This window comes from Ascaphus truei, unplaced genomic scaffold (assembly GCF_040206685.1).
Source record: "Ascaphus truei isolate aAscTru1 unplaced genomic scaffold, aAscTru1.hap1 HAP1_SCAFFOLD_676, whole genome shotgun sequence".
Classification (NCBI taxonomy): Eukaryota; Metazoa; Chordata; class Amphibia; order Anura; family Ascaphidae; genus Ascaphus; species Ascaphus truei.
Window position 1 is genome coordinate 179,497 of NW_027457009.1, and position 22,790 is coordinate 202,286.

A 22,790-nucleotide genomic window follows, 5' to 3' on the forward strand; every position below is an offset into this window, starting at 1 on the left:
TTACTCAAACCAGAGCAGTCTTCAAGTGTTCCATTTCACACCTCACAACAAAGAATATCCTGCCAGGAATCCAATCTGGTAGACTAGCTGGCATTCCTGATGCAGAGGAGGGGTTACAGAAATGAGACCCAAGAGCTCTACTGCGCATGTACCAACTAGCAGGGGGGCATGTGTCAAAATGTGTTCCCACGTTAATGAGTGGCTAGAGTTAATTGAAGACCAATCCACTGTAGTCAATGTTAAGGATAGGGCACAAAAGGTTTATAAACTGTTGTCCACCCTTTATCCTTTGTCTTCTGATATCATCTGATTGTTACCTGATTGCGAGATAATTGTTATGCTTCATACTTCTCATTCCCCAACCCCAAAGTAAGTGTACTTCTTGTCTGTTACTGTATTATTCGTGTGTTCACCTATCCAAAGGAATAACTATACTTTATTATATCTAAGCCTCGTTCAGTTCAACCCAGTGATTTGTGTAACCTTAATACCTGTGACAGGCTATCGTCACAATGACGCACAATGCTCCTTGTTAAAGAAGCGCCATTGTTCTTTCAAACAGTCCAGCATCCCGGGGCGGCGCATCCCTTGTTCAATAGTTGCATGAATATACATTAATGATAACGCTCCTTGGGTACTTTATGAAGGTTTCGTCCCGGGTCCCTGCTCGGGCTGCCCTACCTCTTCCTTCTGAAGGCAGCAGTCACTTTGTGCTCTGTGGTGTGTTATCCCCTCTCTGCTGTGTCCTGGCTGGGGTGACACAGATAATCTTCCACTCCAACTCACCCACGTTATTCCCTTGGGGTGCTCACTACAGGGATGTGCCTATGGCTTCTGGTTACTGCTCTTTCACTATAGTTTCAGGGCTACAGGCTGGACTAACCCCTAGGGCAGGGGTGCACAAGCTAAGGGGTGCGAGATTTTTTTTGGGGGGTGTGGCAGTTACAGAGGCCCCGTGCTCTTCACCAAGGCATTTAAATTAAATGTAACTTTCTTACCTTGCTTCAGCCGGCTTAAAGACACCGCGAGTCATGTGACGTCACATGACCCTGTGGCATCATTTGATGCCCGTCACCATGGCAACAGGGTCACGTGACATCCCATAACCCTGTGGCTTCAATTGACCGGCACAAAAGGTAAGGGGTGTGGCGCGCGAGCACTGGGGGAGAGCTCATACCGTAACTATATACAGATCTATATACATGGTGGTACCCCTCAGCTTCTCTCCTCTCGTATGTGAATTCGTGCGTGTGCGCACACCAGGACCTAAGCAAAATAATCACTATTTAATTAAAAAACTGGTCAATATTTCGGCTCTTGAGTTTTATTTTCATAAATAATTGCATATTTGGCTTAAGGCCCAGGACATAGTGCACTCAGCATCGCTGAGGCGGGCTGAGCCGCGCTGAACAGATGCACAAAGCCCCTGCATCTGTAATCAGCGCGGCTATAGTTTCTCCCTCCGCATGCGCGGTGATGCGTGCGGAGGCTGAGAAACTTGGAACAGACACCCAAGTTTGAAATTTGCCGCTCGGGGAAGCGGAGGAGCGGTCACATGACCGCTCCCGTCCAATGGGAGCGGGGGACTAGCCCCGCCTCCCACTCCGCCTCCTGGCACGCCTCCGCCCCGCCCCTTGAGCGCGCTCACTGCCTCGCCTGCAAGGACAGGAAAAGCATCATTTTCAGCAGGCGAGGCAGAGCAGGAGCGCGGCTCAGCGCGCTTCAAGGCCACTATGTCCCTCAGTCTTTGTGTGCCGGCTTTTATCTTATATATATTGTAAAGAAAATGGCATAACATATTCACTATTTTAATAAACATGGCACACCAGGGGTTAATTTTAGTTGTAGGCCTTAAAAATATATGTATTGTCTTTATGGGAATCACCCACCTGCCCTGGTGTTCTGTGTGGGAATCAGCCACCTGCCCTGGTGTTCTGTGTGGGAATCACCCACCTGCCCTGGTGTTCTGGGTGGGAATCAGCCACCTGGCCTGGTGTTCTGTGTGGGAATCAGCCACCTGCCCTGGTGTTCTGTGTGGGAATCACCCACCTGGCCTGGTGTTCTGTGTGGGAATCAGCCACCTGGCCTGGTGTTCTGTGTGGGAATCACCCACCTGCCCTGGTGTTCTGTGTGGGAATCAGCCACCTGCCCTGGTGTTCTGTGTGGGAATCAGCCACCTGGCCTGGTGTTCTGTGTGGGAATCACCCACCTGGCCTGGTGTTCTGTGTGGGAATCAGCCACCTGGCGTTCTGTGTGGGAATCACCCACCTGGCCTGGTGTTCTGGGTGGGAATCAGCCACCTGCCCTGGTGTTCTGTGTGGGAATCAGCCACCTGCCCTGGTGTTCTGTGTGGGAATCAGCCACCTGCCCTGGTGTTCTGTGTGGGAATCAGCCACCTGCCCTGGTGTTCTGGGTGGGAATCACCCACCTGCCCTGGTGTTCTGAGTGGGAATCACCCACCTGCCCTGGTGTTCTGGGTGGGAATCAGCCACCTGCCCTGGTGTTCTGTGTGGGTATCAGCCACCTGCCTTGGTGTTCTGTGTGGGAATTACCCACCTGCCCTGGTGTTCTGTGTGGGAATCAGCCACCTGCCCTGGTGTTCTGGGTGGGAATCAGCCACCTGCCCTGGTGTTCTGGGTGGGAATCACCCACCTGCCCTGGTGTTCTGTGTGGGAATCAGCCACCTGCCCTGGTGTTCTGGGTGGGAATCAGCCACCTGCCCTGGTGTTCTGGATGGGAATCACCCACCTGCCCTGGTGTTCTGGGTGGGAATCACCCATCTGCCCTGGTGTTCTGGGTGGGAATCAGCCACCTGCCCTGGTGTTCTGTGTGGGAATCAGCCACCTGCCTTGGTGTTCTGTGTGGGAATCAGCCGCCTGCCCTGGTGTTCTGTGTGGGAATCAGCCACCTGCCCTGGTGTTCTGGGTGGGAATCAGCCACCTGCCCTGGTGTCTGTGTGGGAATCACCCACCTGCCCTGGTGTCTGTGTGGGAATCACCCACCTGCCCTGGTGTTCTGGGTGGGAATCAGCCACCTGGCCTGGTGTTCTGGGTGGGAATCAGCCACCTGGCCTGGTGTTCTGTGTGGGAATCACCCACCTGGCCTGGTGTTCTGGGTGGGAATCAGCCACCTGCCTTTGTGTTCTGTGTGGGAATCACCCACCTGCCCTGGTGTTCTGGGTGGGAATCAGCCACCTGGCCTGGTGTTCTGTGTGGGAATCACCTACCTGCCTTAGTGTTCTGTGTGGGAATCAGCCACCTGCCCTGGTGTTCTGGGTGGGAATCACCCACCTGCCCTGGTGTTCTGGGTGGGAATCACCCACCTGCCCTGGTGTTCTGGGTGGGATTCACCCACCTGCCCTGGTGTCTGTGTGGGAATCACCCACCTGCCTTGGTGTTCTGTGTGGGAATCAGCCACCTGGCCTGGTGTTCTGTGTGGGAATCAGCCACCTGGCCTGGTGTTCTGGGTGGGAATCAGCCACCTGGCCTGGTGTTCTGGGTGGGAATCAGCCACCTGCCTTGGTGTTCTGGGTGGGAATCAGCCACCTGCCCTGGTGTTCTGGGTGGGAATCAGCCACCTGCCCTGGTGTTCTGGGTGGGAATCACCCACCTGCCCTGGTGTTCTGGGTGGGAATCAGCCACCTGGCCTGGTGTTCTGTGTGGGAATCACCCACCTGCCTTAGTGTTCTGTGTGGGAATCAGCCACCTGGCCTGGTGTTCTGTGTGGGAATCAGCCACCTGCCTTGGAGTTCTGGGTGGGAATCAGCCACCTGCCCTGGTGTCCTGTGTGGGAATCACCCACCTGCCTTAGTGTTCTGTGTGGGAATCACCCACCTGCCTTAGTGTTCTGTGTGGGAATCACCCACCTGCCTTAGTGTTCTGTGTGGGAATCACCCACCTGCCTTAGTGTTCTGTGTGGGAATCACCCACCTGCCCTGGTGTTCTGGGTGGGAATCACCCACCTGCCCTGGTGTTCTGGGTGGGAATCAGCCACCTGCCTTGGAGTTCTGGGTGGGAATCAGCCACCTGCCCTGGTGTCCTGTGTGGGAATCACCCACCTGCCTTAGTGTTCTGTGTGGGAATCACCCACCTGCCTTAGTGTTCTGTGTGGGAATCACCCACCTGCCTTAGTGTTCTGTGTGGGAATCACCCACCTGCCTTAGTGTTCTGTGTGGGAATCACCCACCTGCCCTGGTGTTCTGGGTGGGAATCACCCACCTGCCTTAGTGTTCTGTGTGGGAATCACCCACCTGCCTTAGTGTTCTGTGTGGGAATCACCCACCTGCCTTAGTGTTCTGTGTGGGAATCACCCACCTGCCCTGGTGTTCTGGGTGGGAATCACCCACCTGCCCTGGTGTTCTGGGTGGGAATCACCCACCTGCCCTGGTGTTCTGGGTGGGAATCACCCACCTGCCCTGGTGTTCTGTGCATCTAGAAGTGAGCCTAGCCTGGGTTATCAGGGACCGCCCACTTACATCACATGTCTATATTAGAAGTCTGGTGACTTTACCAGAGGTTCTGGGGTTCAGCTTCAAAGAAGACCTCACATTCTAGAAATATCCACCAACCAGATATGACCAAGTTCCCTAAATATGAGATATCCGGCGTACGCTTCCTGTTCCCACGGACGTGGAATGTGTATTTATCACCAGGGAACTCAGCTGATGAAATTGATACCAAGAGTGAGGAGTCGGTCTATGTTATATCGCAGATATCTGCATGTAAAAGTTGTGTTGGCAAAACTGAAATGTCCGCGTGTATGTTAATTATACAGACACAACAGTGACGATGGTGTCCCAAGAATTATAGGGATAAAGATATAGAATGTCCCAAGAATTATAGGGATAAAGATATAGAATGTCCCAAGAATTATAGGGATAAAGATATAGAATGTCCCAAGAATTATAGGGATAAAGATATAGAATGTCCCAAGAATTATAGGGATAAAGATATAGAATGTCCCAAGAATTATAGGGATAAAGATATAAAATGTCCCAAGAATTATAGGGATAAAGATATAGAATGTCCCAAGAATTATAGGGATAAAGATATAGAATGTCCCAAGAATTATAGGGATAAAGATATAGAATGTCCCAAGAATTATAGGGATAAAGATATAGAATGTCCCAAGAATTATAGGGATAAAGATATAGAATGTCCCAAGAATTATAGGGATAAAGATATAGAATGTCCCAAGAATTATAGGGATAAAGATATAGAATGTCCCAAGAATTATAGGGATAAAGATATAGAATGTCCCAAGAATTATAGGGATAAAGATATAGAATGTCCCAAGAATTATAGGGATAAAGATATAGAATGTCCCAAGAATTATAGGGATAAAGATATAGAATGTCCCAAGAATTATAGGGATAAAGATATAGAATGTCCCAAGAATTATAGGGATAAAGATATAAAATGTCCCAAGAATTATAGGGATAAAGATATAGAATGTCCCAAGAATTATAGGGATAAAGATATAGAATGTCCCAAGAATTATAGGGATAAAGATATAGAATGTCCCAAGAATTATAGGGATAAAGATATAGAATGTCCCAAGAATTATAGGGATAAAGATATAGAATGTCCCAAGAATTATAGGGATAAAGATATAGAATGTCCCAAGAATTATAGGGATAAAGATATAGAATGTCCCAAGAATTATAGGGATAAAGATATAGAATGTCCCAAGAATTATAGGGATAAAGATATAGAATGTCCCAAGAATTATAGGGATAAAGATATAGAATGTCCCAAGAATTATAGGGATAAAGATATAGAATGTCCCAAGAATTATAGGGATAAAGATATAGAATGTCCCAAGAATTATAGGGATAAAGATATAGAATGTCCCAAGAATTATAGGGATAAAGATATAGAATGTCCCAAGAATTATAGGGATAAAGATATAGAATGTCCCAAGAATTATAGGGATAAAGATATAGAATGTCCCAAGAATTATAGGGATAAAGATATAGAATGTCCCAAGAATTATAGGGATAAAGATATAGAATGTCCCAAGAATTATAGGGATAAAGATATAGAATGTCCCAAGAATTATAGGGATAAAGATATAGAATGTCCCAAGAATTATAGGGATAAAGATATAGAATGTCCCAAGAATTATAGGGATAAAGATATAGAATGTCCCAAGAATTATAGGGATAAAGATATAGAATGTCCCAAGAATTATAGGGATAAAGATATAGAATGTCCCAAGAATTATAGGGATAAAGATATAGAATGTCCCAAGAATTATAGGGATAAAGATATAGAATGTCCCAAGAATTATAGGGATAAAGATATAGAATGTCCCAAGAATTATAGGGATAAAGATATAGAATGTCCCAAGAATTATAGGGATAAAGATATAGAATGTCCCAAGAATTATAGGGATAAAGATATAGAATGTCCCAAGAATTATAGGGATAAAGATATAGAATGTCCCAAGAATTATAGGGATAAAGATATAGAATGTCCCAAGAATTATAGGGATAAAGATATAAAATGTCCCAAGAATTATAGGGATAAAGATATAGAATGTCCCAAGAATTATAGGGATAAAGATATAGAATGTCCCAAGAATTATAGGGATAAAGATATAGAATGTCCCAAGAATTATAGGGATAAAGATATAGAATGTCCCAAGAATTATAGGGATAAAGATATAGAATGTCCCAAGAATTATAGGGATAAAGATATAGAATGTCCCAAGAATTATAGGGATAAAGATATAGAATGTCCCAAGAATTATAGGGATAAAGATATAGAATGTCCCAAGAATTATAGGGATAAAGATATAGAATGTCCCAAGAATTATAGGGATAAAGATATAGAATGTCCCAAGAATTATAGGGATAAAGATATAGAATGTCCCAAGAATTATAGGGATAAAGATATAGAATGTCCCAAGAATTATAGGGATAAAGATATAGAATGTCCCAAGAATTATAGGGATAAAGATATAGAATGTCCCAAGAATTATAGGGATAAAGATATAGAATGTCCCAAGAATTATAGGGATAAAGATATAGAATGTCCCAAGAATTATAGGGATAAAGATATAGAATGTCCCAAGAATTATAGGGATAAAGATATAGAATGTCCCAAGAATTATAGGGATAAAGATATAAAATGTCCCAAACGTCAATGCAGCTTTTTAAAAGTTATTTTTTTCCTTGAGTCATAAAAATGTCACTGGCTAGAGATTGATGGAAGGGGGGGGCTCCCGGAAGGGGGGGCTCCCGGAAGGGGGGGGCTCCCGGAAGGCGGGGCTCCCGGAAGGGGAGGCTCCCGGGGGGGGGGCTCCCGGAAGGGGGGGGCTCCCGGAAGGGGGGGCTCCCGGAAGGGGGGGCTCCCGGAAGGGGGGGGCTCCCGGAAGGGGGGGCTCCCGGGGGGGGGGGCTCCCGGAAGGGGGGGGCTCCCGGAAGGGGGGGCTCCCGGAAGGCGGGTCTATCTTGTTTTCAATTAAATAAGTTTTAGGATAAAAACTTGGGGCTCTGATTGAACTTTGCACGTGCAGCCAGGTGTCCCCTCTGGTTCCCCGGTGTCACCCCCTTACCTCCGCTGTTGTAGGGAGTATTGCAGGCGGGGCGACAGGCATGCCGGCGGCTCCCTTTGCTGGGTGCCGCCATTGTTGCGCGCGCACTCCCGAAAGGTCGCGCATGCGCAGGGGACAGTCGGCCATCATAGTCGCGCAGGCGCAGAATACTATGCGCACGTGGCCCCAATGCAGTATAGGCCCCGTGGGGACTATAGGTCCCATAGTGCTTAGGGGCTGAGTACCACCTGACGCCAGGGAGCCAATGAAAAGGCTGATACCTCTGGGAAGGAAAGGAAAGAGGATTGCATGCTGGGACAGGAAGGGGCAGTCAAGGTTGGGACAGAGAGCGCGCAGGCAGGGCCCCGGAGCAGTGCTTCGGTGGGCTAGGCCAGAATTGCCGCAAGGTCCCAGATTGTTCCCTGACTCACTGTAGAGAAACTCTATGTGTACGCTGTAGGGAAAGGCAATAGTGCATAGGAACTCTTACACTGTAGAGAAACTATTGGGTCATATTCTGTGGCTGTGTTATGATATGGCACATGCAAATTATATGTTTAGTAAATACTGTTCTTATACCATCGTGTGTAATTATTGTGTATATCAGTTCCGGTGAGGAGCTCCTCCCACTACGCTGGGATTTCTCGCCGGTGGAGGCGCTGCATAAGATAAGTATACCACAGGCTCCCAGTAGTGGAGGCTCAGGCCTCTTGTGAGCCGAACAGGTGACAGCAGCACAGGTAGTTTCAGTACCCAGGGGGTACAAGGGCTACACACGTTTAGAGAGAGTGGTTACATTTTCGGACACATTTTGCTACAAAAGATGTTTGTGTGCTAAGTGCATATTTTTCTTAGTAAACAGGGACGAAAAACCCTGCGAGTGAATCTTGACATACTTTTTTTGTGGTGGAAGCAATTAAATATATATATATATATTGTGATGGTTTGAGAGGGCACCTGTAACGAGTGCTCACCACAAACAGGACGGGAGGTGGTGATAGTGATATACACCGATCCACAACTGCGTAACCACATCCGGAGTGCAGAGTAAAGGTCGTGTAGCCGGGTCAAGGTAGGAGAGGTCAGAATAGTCGTGATACTTGCCGTGGTCTAGGATTGGAGAAGTCGGGTGGTCGTTGTGCGTAGCCGGGGTCCAGGAGTAGAGAAGGTGGGAGTCCAAATACAAGTCAAGGTCAGGGGTCAGAGAAGGCAGCATTCCGGGTACAAGCTGAGGTCAAAGGTAACAGAAATCAAGGCAGAATGCAAGAGCAACAGCAGGGCAGCAGGATGCTTGAGGCAAGCACTTTGAAACATAAACAGAAGTTTATGCTCAGCCAATTTGCCTCAGGGCTGGCTGAGCATATATGGAGCAGGGAGCCAATGGAAAGGCTTGCAGGCAATGAGTCATGAATAATTACAGATAGGTTGTCCAGTGATAGGCAGGGGCGGAGTGCACCACAGATGTGGAGTTAACCCCTCGTATGTCCCGTGTCGGGGCCTAAGTCCGATCCATGAGGTGTCCCCTCGACTGACAGCACAACTCCTGTGCAGAACCTCAGAGTGAGGTGCATCACCCGTCATGGGACACATCACAGGGGCGGGTTGAGGTCAAATCATCACAGTACCCCCCCTTCAGGGGAGACCTGCGGTCGTCCCAGGGAGGGATTGGAGGGAAACCTTTGATGAAAGGCCTTAAAGAGCCTAGGAGCGTGTAGTTGGTCCATGGGAATCCATGAACGCTCCTCGGGACCGAAGCCCCTCCAATGGACCAGTTATTGTATCTTCCCTCTGGAAATTCTGGAATCCAGAATGGTCTGGACTTCGAATTCCGATTGTTCTTAAACCAATAGGGGTTCAGGGGGAGACACAAAGCAGGAGACTGAGAGTTCTGTACAGAAGGTTTGAATAATGAGGTGTGGAATACTGAAGGAATTTTCATGGAAGCTGGCAACCGTAGCAGGTTGGCCACCGGATGGACCTTCTCGATGACAGAAAATGGGCCAATATATCTACTGTCGCGGCTGAGTTTATTCTAACATTTACCCGGTCTCGTCCGCGACAGATACCGGGCGCGCGCCGAGGTGTCCCGTGCGCGCGCTGGAGCCTCGGAGGATCGGTCCTCCGATCGAGGCACCCCCCTCCCCTCTCCGGGTCCACCGGGTCCCCCGGAGCCCCCCACCGCATCCCCCACATCGCGGGACACCAGGGCTCCCCGCACGCATGCCGTGCGCGCACGCTCCCGATGAAGCGTGACTGCGCGCACGCCGAGGGGATTCGCCATCAAAGCCGGGAAACCTCGCGGCTTGCGGCTCTAGCCGTTTTAGAATAAACTTGGTCGGTACTGTAGGTGCCAATTTTGCTGTGGGAACCTTCAGCCGGATATTCTTAGTGGACAGCCATACCTTTTGCTCCAGATTGTAAGTAGGTGCTTCTCAGTGATGCGGGTCAGCATGCTTCTTCTGCATAGAGATTTGTCTTTCTGAGATTCTCTTGAATCTTTCTCCATGACTCTTGAAGACGCAGGATCCTATTATCCGCTGCTGGTAGCCCAGATCCAGGGTCTGCAGTAGGAAGAGTTGAGGGATGGAAGCCAAAGTTGGAAAAAAATGGTGAGTCCGGAGTCGATTCAATACGTAGATTATGACAAAATTCGGCCCACGGCAAGAGATCTACCCAGCTGTCCTGGGTATCAGAAATGAACCAGCGGATGAACTGTTCAAGTGATTGATTCGTCCACTCCGTCTGACCATTAGTCTGAGGGTGATAGCCGGAAGAAAAGTGAAGAGAGATTCCCAGTTGTTTGCAAAAGGCCTGCCAAAATTTAGAGATAAATTGGGAGCCTCAGTCCGCCACAATAACTTGGGGAACCCCATGAAGACGAAATACTTCCTTAATAAATATTTCCGATAGTTTGAGAGCTTTGGGTAGGCTCTTGAGGGGGATGAAATGGGCCTGCTTGGAAAACCGGTCGACCACCACCAGAATGGTATTCCATCCTTTGGATATGGGTAGTTCCATGATGAAATCCATGGAAAGATGAGTCCATGGGTGATCCAGAATTGGGAGAGGCTGCAGCAACCCATATGGCCCGATACAGGGGAGTTTTGTTTTGAGCACAAGTAGAACATGAGGTGACAAATTCCTTTAGGTCCTTACGCATCCCTGGCCACCAAAAGGTCAGTTCCAGAAGATCAACAGTTCTCCTTGTACCTGGATGACTGGAGCTTTTAGATAAATGACCCCATTCCAATACCTTTTGACGATAGGCTAGTGCGGTGAAGAGACGTCCTCTGGAACTTTGAGACCCTCCGGAATATCAGACTGACCTCTTGCGATGTCCTCCATAGAATCAAATGTATTAGCAGAGATGATACATGATGGGGGAAGTATGGTTTCCTGTCGGTCCTCAGCCCTGTTCTTCTACGAGAAATTGATGGGAGAGGGTGTCTGCCTTTACGTTTTTAGAACCTGGTAGATAAGAAATTATTAAATTAAATTGAGGGAAAAAAAGTGACCATCGGGCTTATCGCGACCCCATGCGACGAGCGTCTTCGATATATAAAAGGTTTTTATGATCCGCCAGTATAGTTACAGGATTTTCAGTGCCCTCGAGCAAATGCCTCCATTCCTCCAAGGCCATCTTGATGGCCAACAGTTCACAATTGCCCACGTCGTAATTCTTTTCGGCAGGCGAGATTTTTTTTTAAAAACAACACACGGGTGTAGTTTGGCTTGTGGAGTTTTCCTTTGGGACAAAATTGCCCTGGCCCCAACATCTGAAGCGTCCACCTCGAGCGTGGAGGATGCACGAGAACAGAGGCTGACACAAAGGCTGTTTTTAGCTTCTCGAATGCTTGAAGGGCTGCAGGAGACCAAGTGCCGGATCAACTCCTTTCTGTGTCAACGTCGTAATGGGTGCTACTATGACTGAAAAGTTTTGTATGAACCTTCGGTAGTAATTTACGAAGCCTAAGAACTGTTGTACGGCCTTCAGGGGCGTAGGACAGGCCAATCCAAAACTGCTTTCACTTTGGCTGGATCCATGGCAAGGCTAGTATCAGAGATGATATAACCCAGAAAGGACGTCGTAGTCTTGATGAAAGTGACACTTCTCCAATTTCGCGAATAAGTGATTTTCCCATAGTCGTTGGAGTACCTGTTTTACATGACCCGGATGTTCACGTGCGGTTTTGGAGAAGATTAGAATGTCATCTAGATAGACAATGATGTACTGGTCCAGGAGATCCCTGAAAACCTCGCTGACAAAGTCCTGGAATACCGCGGGAGCATTACAAAGGCTGAAAGGCATGACAAAGGTATTCGTAATGTCCGTCCCGGGTGTTAAACGTCGTTTTCCACTCATCCCCCTGTCGGATTCTTACAAGATTGTAGGCTCTTCGTAAGTCCAATCTAGTAAAAATGGTGGAACCTTGTAGTCTTGATCGTGATTTTTTTAAGTCCCCGATAATCAATACATGGTCTGAGAGGTCCATCCTTTTTCATGACAAAGAAGAACCCCGCCCCGGCAGGAGCCGTGGACTTCCGGATGAAGCCCCTTTGCAGGTTCTCTTGGATGTAATCCTTCATGGCCTTGGTCTCTGGAGGTGAGAATGGGTAAGAACATCCTTGTGGAGGCACTGAACAGGGTAGAAGGTTGATGGGGCAGTCGAATGACTAGTGGGGTGGAAGCTCCTCAGATTGACCCTTGTTGAACACGTCCTGATACGAAGAGTAGATTTGAGGCAGATGAGAAGTTACCTCCTCTGGTACTGAAACCCCACATAGGCCTTTGGATGGCACAGAGCAGTTCTATAGGCAGCATGAACTCCACTAGAAAGGCTGCTCTTTGTCCAGTCGATCCGAGGGTTATGTAGTTGAAGCCATGGGAGTCCCAGGATGACGTCGATGGTCGGAGAATAAATGACATCAAATTGGATTCTTTCGGTATGAACCTCTCCTGTCTGCAACTGAAAAGGGATAGTTTGAAGACAAATAAAGGTGAGTTGTAAGGGTCGACCGTCAATCGCCTGTAGCCTTACCGGGTGACATTTACATGCCAAAGGGATTTGATTTCTTTCTGCAAACCCCTGGTCCATGAAATTTCCCCCTGACCCAGAATCCAGAAAGGCCCGAGTTGTGGCCTTGAAGGTGTCACTGGTTAGGGTGATAGGTATCAAAAGCCTGGTTGGCATCTTGGGAGGAGAAGTAGATAATGTTCCCAGTGTGATCCTCCCAGCTCTCGCTGGGGACTTGGTGTTTAACGACTTTTGGGGGCAAGCAATTACCTGGTGTCCAACATTACCGCAATAAAGGCAGAGTCCATCATTACGTCTGCGTTGTTTCTCGCCGTGCGATAGATTGTTGCCTCCGAGCTGCATGGGTTCTGCCAGGTCCAGAAGAGGGATGTTAAGAACCTCAGTGTAGTGGCTGCAGGGAGACTGCATACCTTGCTTGTGTCGATTTCTCTCGGCCCTTCTTTCCTGTAATCTCAAGTCCAGTCGGATGCATAGGTCCATGAGCACCTCCAGTTCCGTGGGGCATTCCTGTGCAGCAAGTTCGTCCTTAAGGCTCTCGGACAGACCTTGCCATAATGTTGCCGCCAATGCCTCATCGTTCCAGCGGCTACAGTCCGAAATTCGACTGAGTACCGGGCCACGGGATGACTGCCTTGGGTAATATGAAAGAGAGATGAAGCAGCGGGTTACCTTGCATCCGGGAGTGTCAAACTCTGCGGAACTCTTTGGTGAAGCGGCCTATGTCGCATGTGAGGTCCGGCCTTTGTTCCCAGATGGGTGGAGCCCACGCCAAGGCGTCATCAACTAGCAGGGACACGATATAGGCCACCTTAGATCGCTGGGATAGAAAACGTGATGGCATCAATTCAAACTGGATAGAACACTGGTAAAGAAACTCGCGTCAACCAAGAGGGTAACCGCCATGGATCGGGCAGAGGGTGATGTATACACATTAGAGTGAATGCGTGTCTGCAATTACAAAGGCAAATGATTATTAGTTGGTTTTCATTTGCCTTTGTTAATGCAGACACTCATTCACTGTAATGTGTATACATCAGCCGCTGCAGTACTAGCAACATCTTGTGCGAGCTCCCGTTGGTGTGTGTCATCAGAGGGAGTGTTCCATTTCTGAATGTCTCTATTGGGGATGACACAGCTCATTATAGCAGCACAGCTGACTGGATACTGGTCACTGGGGGACTCCGCCGCATTGCGCCGATCCAACGCTGCCCGCATCTTCATTGGTTATCATCATGGCCGGTGCGCCATAAATATCCAAGACTGACGCCCGGTCATCAAGCCCCCGGATGAAGCTAATGGGGCGATGTCACGGTGGACCAGTACTTATTAACACTTTTATATTTTTGGGATTCTCGATTGAACACAACAAGGAGGGCAAAATAAATTGTCATTTATTTCCTTGATGGACAAATACACGAAAGCCTCAGAATACACTTAATATAACACTTACTAGGATGGGGAAACAAAATAAAATGTCCTTTGAATGAAAGTGCAAGAAACAAAGTCTCTGGTTTCAAGTCCGTTTGGCTAGGTCCTAATATCTCTGCCAACTGATGGAATTTTGTTCTGGTTCGTTAGAATTCGTTCGGGAGTCACCAGGGCTAACGAATTCCTGAAGTAGGGGTAAATCCTTAGTTGCTATGTTGTTAACCCCTTGCGTCCTGGAACTGCTACCGCTGTGCTTGAACGAAATCTTGCGTAGAGCTTGGTTAAATCATGAATCACACCGGGGATAGCTCGGCAGGTATAGTTATAGGGTTCACAATCCTATCACTAACATGGGTGCCCAATCCCCTCCTTGGGAACATTTAACCCACCAATCCCTGATTTGCCCGGAGTTTGCAAAACGGGTAAAAAAGGCTTTCCGGATTGTAACACGCATGGGTCAGCTTGACACCTATGCGGTTTACCATTCTGGATGTACACCCCTTATCTGGCGACCCTTAGTCTGGGGTTTGGCCCCAAGGTGTGAATGGCTCATGCTGAGTACCGGGATCTGGCACTCGGCAACATCCCGGCCATTTTCACACTGGATCTCTGAGGCTTTTCATCCCTGTACTTCAATAGACTCAGAGTCTCCCACTTAACAACTTATCAGGGGCTCTTTGAAGTGCAGGAAGGAAAATACCCTCAGCTCATTCACCCTCGGCATATTTACATGCCAAAGGATTTTTCCCGTGCTTACAGAAAAAAACTGTTCCTGTCTGTACATTTTAAAACTCACAGTATTTTACACTTTATGAAAACGGTGTTCTGGGGGTGCCACTACTGTAAATTTTATGTGTGTGTGTCTGGTTTCATTACTTGCACTCCAAAAATTAGAGTGCTATCTGTCTCCGTTCACAAGTTAGCCCGCTTAATTGAAAGACTTTCTTGTGGGATTCTAAGTTCACCTAGTTCTCACGTCAATTGACCGACTTCCCACATCAATTGACTTTACCCCTTTCAAGTTTCGCGAGCTAACAAGGCATGGATACAGTCTATCGGAAAACCACTTCAGATTTAACCACAAGCCACTTATTCAATTGACTTTGCTGTTACGAGGTCTAGGGCTTAGAAATGGATACCCATTCTACAAAGCAGACCTCCCATACACAGCCACGCTTCTTCAATCAGCGCTTGGTTCATCGCTCACAACGCCATCTTGTGTCTAAAAACCAATAGTACAGTGTGTATGCATTCTCATTACTGCAGGCAGGGAACAGGCTGCAAAATGGGGACAAAAAGGCTGGACAGGGGCAAATACAGTAGTGTGGTGCACATACATTTAACCCCCTCACTCCCGATGCGAGTTAGGGTTAATCAGCCGGGTATAATGCCTTTATTAATGGCCTGATTAACCCCTCCATCATCACAGGCGAAATGTACATCTGGGCTCATGTGTACTCCCTGAGGTCCACCCATCTGTTGCTGAGCTGATACTGCATAGATTTTCTCCAGGTTTTTTCTATACTATATCTCAAAATATCCTAGTCCATCTGTTTTTGTGTGCTGCTTTAGCACTTGGTTTCCTGTTTTGTGGTGCCTTTCATATATGCCTGTGTAGATGGTTATAACCTCTAATCTGTATCTGTGCTACGGCACTTTCTCTTGTGGTTTCATATATTATATTCCAAGTACCGTCAGTGGCCGTTATATTATAGTTTATTACACTGATTTAAGTACTATCTATTCTTTGTAGTCTGTAACAGGCATTCTCTTTCATCTATCTATCTATAAAAAATAATCACTGTGTGTATATATTGTATCTCAGGTAGCTGTGTCAGGTGGTTGTGCTGCAGGTACAGGTGTGTATGTATATACTGTGTGTATATACTGTATCTCACCGGTAGCCGTGTCAGGTGGTTGTGCTGCAGGTACAGGTGTGTATATATCTCACCGGTAGCCATGTCAGGTGGTTGTACTGCAGGTACAGGTGTGTGTGTGTATATATATATCTCACTGGTAGCCGTGTCAGGTGGTTGTGCTGCAGGTACAGGTGTGTGTGTATATACTGTGTCTATATATCTCACCGGTAGCTGTGTCAGGTGGTTGTGCTCCAGGTACAGGTGTGTGTGTGTGTGTGTGTGTGTATATCTCACCGGTAGCTGTGTCTGGTGGTTGTGCTGCAGGTACAGGTGTGTGTGTGTATATATCTCACCGGTAGCTGTGTCAGGTGGTTGTGCTGCAGGTACAGGTGTGTGTGTATATATCTCACCGGTAGCTGTGTCTGGTGGTTGTGCTGCAGGTACAGGTGTGTGTGTGTGTGTATATATCTCACCGGTAGCCGTGTCAGGTGGTTATGCTGCAGGTACAGGGGTGTGTGTGTGTGTGTGTGTGTGTGTGTGTGTGTGTGTGTGTGTGTGTGTGTGTGTGTGTGTGTGTGTGTGTATATATATATAGCTCACCGGTAGCCGTGTCTGGTGGTTGTGCTGCAGGTACAGGTGTGTGTGTGTGTGTGTGTGTATATATATATCTCACCGGTAGCTGTGTCTGGTGGTTGTGCTGCAGGTACAGGTGTGTGTCTATATACTGTGTGTATATATCTCACCGGTAGCCGTGTCAGGTGGTTGTGCTGCAGGTACAGGTGTGTATATATCTCACCGGTAGCCGTGTCAGGTGGTTGTGCTGCAGGTACAGGTGTGTCTGTGTATATATCTCACCGGTAGCCGTGTCAGGTGGTTGTGCTGCAGGTACAGGTGTGTATATATCTCACCGGTAGCCGTGTCAGGTGGTTGTGCTGCAGGTACAGGTGTGTCTGTGTATATATCTCACCGGTAGCCGTGTCAGGTGGTTGTGCTGCAGGTACAGGGGTGTGTGTGTATATATATCTCACCGGTAGCCGTGTCAGGTGGTTGTGCTGCAGGTACAGGTGTGTGTGTGTATATATATCTCACCGGTAGCCGTGTCAGGTGGTTGTGCTGCAGGTACAGGTGTGTGTGTGTATATATATCTCACCGGTAGCCGTGTCAGGTGGTTGTGCTGCAGGTACAGGTGTGTGTGTATATACTGTGTGTATATATCTCACCGGTAGCCGTGTCAGGTGGTTGTGCTGCAGGTACAGATGTGTGTGTGTGTGTGTGTGTGTGTATATATCTCACCGGTAGCCGTGTCTGGTGGTTGTGCTGCAGGTACAGATGTGTGTGTGTGTGTATATATCTCACTGGTAGCCGTGTTAGGTGGTTGTGCTGCAGGTACAGGGGTGTGTATATATCTCACCGGTAGCCGTGTCAGGTGGTTGTGCTGCAGGTACAGGGGTGTGTGTGTATATATCTCACCGGTAGCTGTGTCAGGTGGTTGTGCTGCAGGTACAGGTGTGTGTATATATATCTCACCGGTAGCCGTGACAGGTGGTTGTGCTGCAGGTACAGGTGTGTGTATATATCTCACCGGTAGCTGTGTCAGGTGGTTGTGCTGCAGGTACAGGTGTGTGTATATATATCTCACCGGTAGCCGTGTCAGGTGGTTGTGCTGCAGGTACAGGTGTGTGTATATATCTCACCGGTAGCCGTGTCAGGTGGTTGTGCTGCAGGTACAGGTGTGTGTATATATATCTCACCGGTAGCCGTGTCAGGTGTTTGTGCTGCAGGTACAGGTGTGTGTGTATATATCTCACCGGTAGCCATGTCAGGTGGTTGTGCTGCAGGTACAGGTGTGTATATATCTCACCGGTAGCTGTGTCAGGTGATTGTGCTGCAGGTACAGGTGTGTGTGTGTGTGTGTGTATATATCTCACTGGTAGCCGTGTCAGGTGGTTGTGCTGCAGGTACAGGTGTGTGTGTGTATATCTCACCGGTAGCTGTGTCAGGTGGTTGTGCTGCAGGTACAGGTGTGTGTATGTGTATATATCTCACCGGTAGCTGTGTCAGGTGGTTGTGCTGCAGGTACAGGTGTGTGTATATATCTCACCGGTAGCCGTGTCAGGTGGTTGTGCTGCAGGTACAGGTGTATATATATCTCACCGGTAGCCTTGTCAGGTAGTTGTGCTGCAGGTACAGGTGTGTGTATATATCTCACCGGTAGCCGTGTCAGGTGGTTGTGCTGCAGGTACAGGTGTGTGTGTATATCTCACCGGTAGCCATGTCAGGTGGTTGTGCTGCAGGTACAGGTGTATATATATCTCACCGGTAGCCGTGTCAGGTGGTTGTGCTGCAGGTACAGGTGTGTGTATATATATCTCACCGGTAGCCGTGTCAGGTGGTTGTGCTGCAGGTACAGGTGTGTTTGTGTGTATATATCTCACCGGTAGCCGTGTCAGGTGGTTGTGCTGCAGGTACAGGTGTGTGTGTGTATATATATCTCACCGGTAGCCGTGTCAGGTGGTTGTGCTGCAGGTACAGGTGTGTGTATATATATCTCACCGGTAGCCGTGTCAGGTGGTTGTGCTGCAGGTACAGGTGTGTGTGTGTGTATATATCTCACCGGTAGCCGTGTCAGGTGGTTGTGCTGCAGGTAAAGGTGTGTGTGTGTATATATATCTCACCGGTAGCCGTGTCAGGTGGTTGTGCTGCAGGTACAGGTGTGTGTATATATATCTCACCGGTAGCCGTGTCAGGTGGTTGTGCTGCAGGTACAGGTGTGTGTATATATCTCAACGGTAGCCGTGTCAGGTGGTTGTGTTGCAGGTACAGGTGTGTGTGTGTATATATCTCACCGGTAGCCGTGTCAGGTGGTTGTGCTGCAGGTACAGGTGTGTATATATATCTCACCGGTAGCCGTGTCAGGTGGTTGTGCTGCAGGTACAGGGGTGTATATATCTCACCGGTAGCCGTGTCAGGTGGTTGTGCTGCAGGTACAGGTGTGTGTATATATCTCACCGGTAGCCGTGTCAGGTGGTTGTGCTGCAGGTACAGGTGTATATATATCTCACCGGTAGCCGTGTCAGGTGGTTGTGCTGCAGGTTCAGGTGTGTGTGTATATATATCTCACCGGTAGCCGTGTCAGGTGGTTGTGCTGCAGGTACAGGTGTGTGTGTATATATATCTCACTGGTAGCCGTGTCAGGTGGTTGTGCTGCAGGTACAGGTGTATATATATCTCACCGGTAGCCGTGTCAGGTGGTTGTGCTGCAGGTACAGGTGTGTATATATATCTCACCGGTAGCCGTGTCAGGTGGTTGTGCTGCAGGTACAGGTGTGTGTGTATATATATCTCACCGGTAGCCGTGTCAGGTGGTTGTGTTGCAGGTACAGGTGTGTGTATATATCTCACCGGTAGCCGTGTCAGGTGGTTGTGCTGCAGGTACAGGTGTGTGTATATATCTCACCGGTAGCCGTGTCAGGTGGTTGTGCTGCAGGTACAGGTGTGTGTATATATCTCACCGGTAGCCGTGTCAGGTGGTTGTGCTGCAGGTACAGGTGTGTGTATATATCTCACCGGTAGCCGTGTCAGGTGGTTGTGTTGCAGGTACAGGTGTGTGTATATATCTCACCGGTAGCCGTGTCAGGTGGTTGTGCTGCAGGTACAGGTGTGTGTATATATATCTCACCGGTAGCCGTGTCAGGTGGTTGTGCTGCAGGTACAGGTGTGTGTATATATCTCACCGGTAGCCATGTCAGGTGGTTGTGCTGCAGGTACAGGTGTGTGTGTATATATATCTCACCGGTAGCCGTGTCAGGTGGTTGTGCTGCAGGTACAGGTGTGTGTGTATATATCTCACCGGTAGCCGTGTCAGGTGGTTGTGCTGCAGGTACAGGTGTGTGTGTATATATCTCACCGGTAGCCGTGTCAGGTGGTTGTGCTGCAGGTACAGGTGTGTGTATATATATCTCACCGGTAGCCGTGTCAGGTGGTTGTGCTGCAGGTACAGGTGTGTGTATATATATCTCACCGGTAGCCGTGTCAGGTGGTTGTGCTGCAGGTACAGGTGTGTGTATATATCTCACCGGTAGCCGTGTCAGGTGGTTGTGCTGCAGGTACAGGTGTGTGTGTATATATCTCACCGGTAGCCGTGTCAGGTGGTTGTGCTGCAGGTACAGGTGTGTGTGTGTATATATCTCACCGGTAGCCGTGTCAGGTGGTTGTGCTGCAGGTACAGGTGTGTGTATATATATCTCACCGGTAGCCGTGTCAGGTGGTTGTGCTGCAGGTACAGGTGTGTGTGTATATATCTCACCGGTAGCCGTGTCAGGTGGTTGTGCTGCAGGTACAGGTGTGTGTGTATATATCTCACCGGTAGCCGTGTCAGGTGGTTGTGCTGCAGGTACAGGTGTGTGTATATATATCTCACCGGTAGCCGTGTCAGGTGGTTGTGCTGCAGGTACAGGTGTGTGTATATATCTCACCGGTAGCCGTGTCAGGTGGTTGTGCTGCAGGTACAGGTGTGTGTGTATATATCTCACCGGTAGCCGTGTCAGGTGGTTGTGCTGCAGGTACAGGTGTGTGTGTGTATATATCTCACCGGTAGCCGTGTCAGGTGGTTGTGCTGCAGGTACAGGTGTGTGTATATATATCTCACCGGTAGCCGTGTCAGGTGGTTGTGCTGCAGGTACAGGTGTGTGTATATATCTCACCGGTAGCCGTGTCAGGTGGTTGTGCTGCAGGTACAGGTGTGTGTGTATATATCTCACCGGTAGCCGTGTCAGGTGGTTGTGCTGCAGGTACAGGTGTGTGTGTATATATCTCACCGGTAGCCGTGTCAGGTGGTTGTGCTGCAGGTACAGGTAGCGCAGGGACGTCAGGCCTCGGAAGAGCCCGGCTGGCAGCCTGTGAATGTGGCAGCGATACAGGTGCAGGGAGCGCAGGGAGCTGAGGCCGTGGAAGGTGTCCGGCTGCAGGGGGGGGAGGCTGGGGTTATTACCCAGGTCCAATTCCTCCAGTTGCTCCAGGCCCTGGAAGGCTCCGGGACGCAGCAGGGAGATACGGTTGGAGAAGAGCCAGAGTACAGAGGTGAGTGGAGAGAAGAGGCCGGGTCCCAGCTCCGAGATGTGGTTGTTCTGCAGAAAGACCCTGCGTGCCAGGGCAGGGAGAGGGGATGGCACACGGGACAGGTTGTGGGACTGGCAGCTAGCAGTGGGGGGTGATGGGTAGCAGGTGCACAGAGAGGGGCAGGGGGAGAGGGAGGGAGAGCCCGGAGGGGGGTAAGAGAGTGAGAGGGGTAGAAGAAGGGAGAAACCAAGGAGGTACTGGAGGGAGCCTGAGGGGTGGAGATGAAGAGGCAGAGAGAGGAGGAAGGGTACAAAGGGGAGAATGAGGAGAAAGAACATGGAGAAAGGAGCAGATGGGGTGGGAGAGTAGATGGGATGAATGGTGGGAAGATAAAGGAAGGAGAAGACTGATGATTATCTGACTGATATAATTTTGGAGCGGTCTGTCTGTCTTTTGGTTTATCTCTCTGTCTCTGTCTGTCTCAGTCTCTGTCTGTCGCAGTCTCTGTCTGTTTCAGTCTCAGTCTCTCTGTCTCTGTCTGTCTCTTGGTTTATCTCTCTGTCTCTGTCTGTCTCAGTCTCTGTCTCTCTGTCTCTGTCTGTCTCAGTCTCTGTCTCTCTGTCTCTGTCTGTCTCTCAGTCTCAGTCTCTCTGTCTGTCCCATCTCCTGTTTCTTAGTCTCGTTCTGTTAGTTTCTTTTTTCTCTTACTTTTAGGTCAGTCCCTGCGAGTATTAATGCTTCTTCACTCCCCAGGGTAATAACACTCTCACTATACCCCACAGATATAATAGTAATTTCATGAACCACCAGTGATCGTTTGAACTCTTTCACCTTAATCCTACCCCACCCCCCTGGGGTAATTCCATGCTCATACAGATGTAGCTTCTGTTGGCACAATGCATTGTGCTAAAACTGGCGCATTATTTAAAAGTGGAACTATTCAAAACAATGGTTACGGCGATAACGCATACTGAACGTTAACGGTAGTAATAACACTTGCTACATCTGTAATACAGAGGTTTGCATAGTGCACCTTGTGCCATGCAATAACATGGAGTATCGCCCAGTAACATTGAGTAACATACAATATCACCCAGTATCATGAAGCAACATCCAGTAACACTAAACTCCAGTACCAACAGGTAACATGCAGTGTCATTGAGTAACATTAAGTGAAAATGAGAAACATTGGGAAACGGAGTAATTCTGGTTTTCACTCCAGTGAAGAAGAGACTGGGAGGTGGAGATGTCACAGCCGGGATGTTGTGTAATGTTCGAGTAGCTTTATTACTCCTGGAAATTTACATTATTTTTGGGGAGTTCTTCTGAGATGAGATTATGGGGGCTATGCACTAAGCATTCATAAGTCACTTATCGAGCACTTATCGCCAAAAATGCCTACTCTGATTCAGTAAGCTTCGATAAGTGGGCGATAAAAGACTTGAATCGGCCCAAAAAATTTGGTTAAAAAAAAAATCGCAGAGTGAGCAATTCTAGTAGCAGCAATCAGGTTATCGGCGCCTAGCGCGGCTCTAGAATGGCGAATTTATGTCAAAATCATCACGCCTGGAAAATTGGGCGTGAGGGTGTTGGAGACCTGCGTAGAAGCGGCGAGACGGGACTTAGAAAAATAAATGCATTTTTCCTGCGCCGGATTGATGCCGGGAGACTCCGGAGCGGATACCCATTAATACCAGCACCAGAGACCCCGGCATGAATCAGATGCATGAAAAATGCATTTACAGGCAACTTCATTACCTTAGCAGCTAACCGCTAAGGCAATGAAGGGGTTAACCACCAGTGCTCTGCTTATTGTGGGGGTGGGGGAAGGGGGTATTTGGCCCTTGGTGGGTGTTCAGGCCTTGCGGGG

The 22,790-nt window shown here is 48.6% G+C and overlaps 1 protein-coding gene across 1 annotated transcript in view; it reads right to left on the reverse strand.

Moving 5' to 3' along the window:
• Positions 1-21,258, reverse strand: part of LOC142485947 (reticulon-4 receptor-like 2) — a 59,033-nt gene extending 37,775 nt beyond the window's left edge. The window contains exon 1 of the mRNA XM_075584610.1: positions 20,680-21,258. Coding sequence (XP_075440725.1) covers positions 20,680-21,258 — 579 coding nt within the window. The remainder of the gene's footprint in view (positions 1-20,679) is intronic.
• Positions 21,259-22,790: the final 1,532 nt, after the last annotated feature.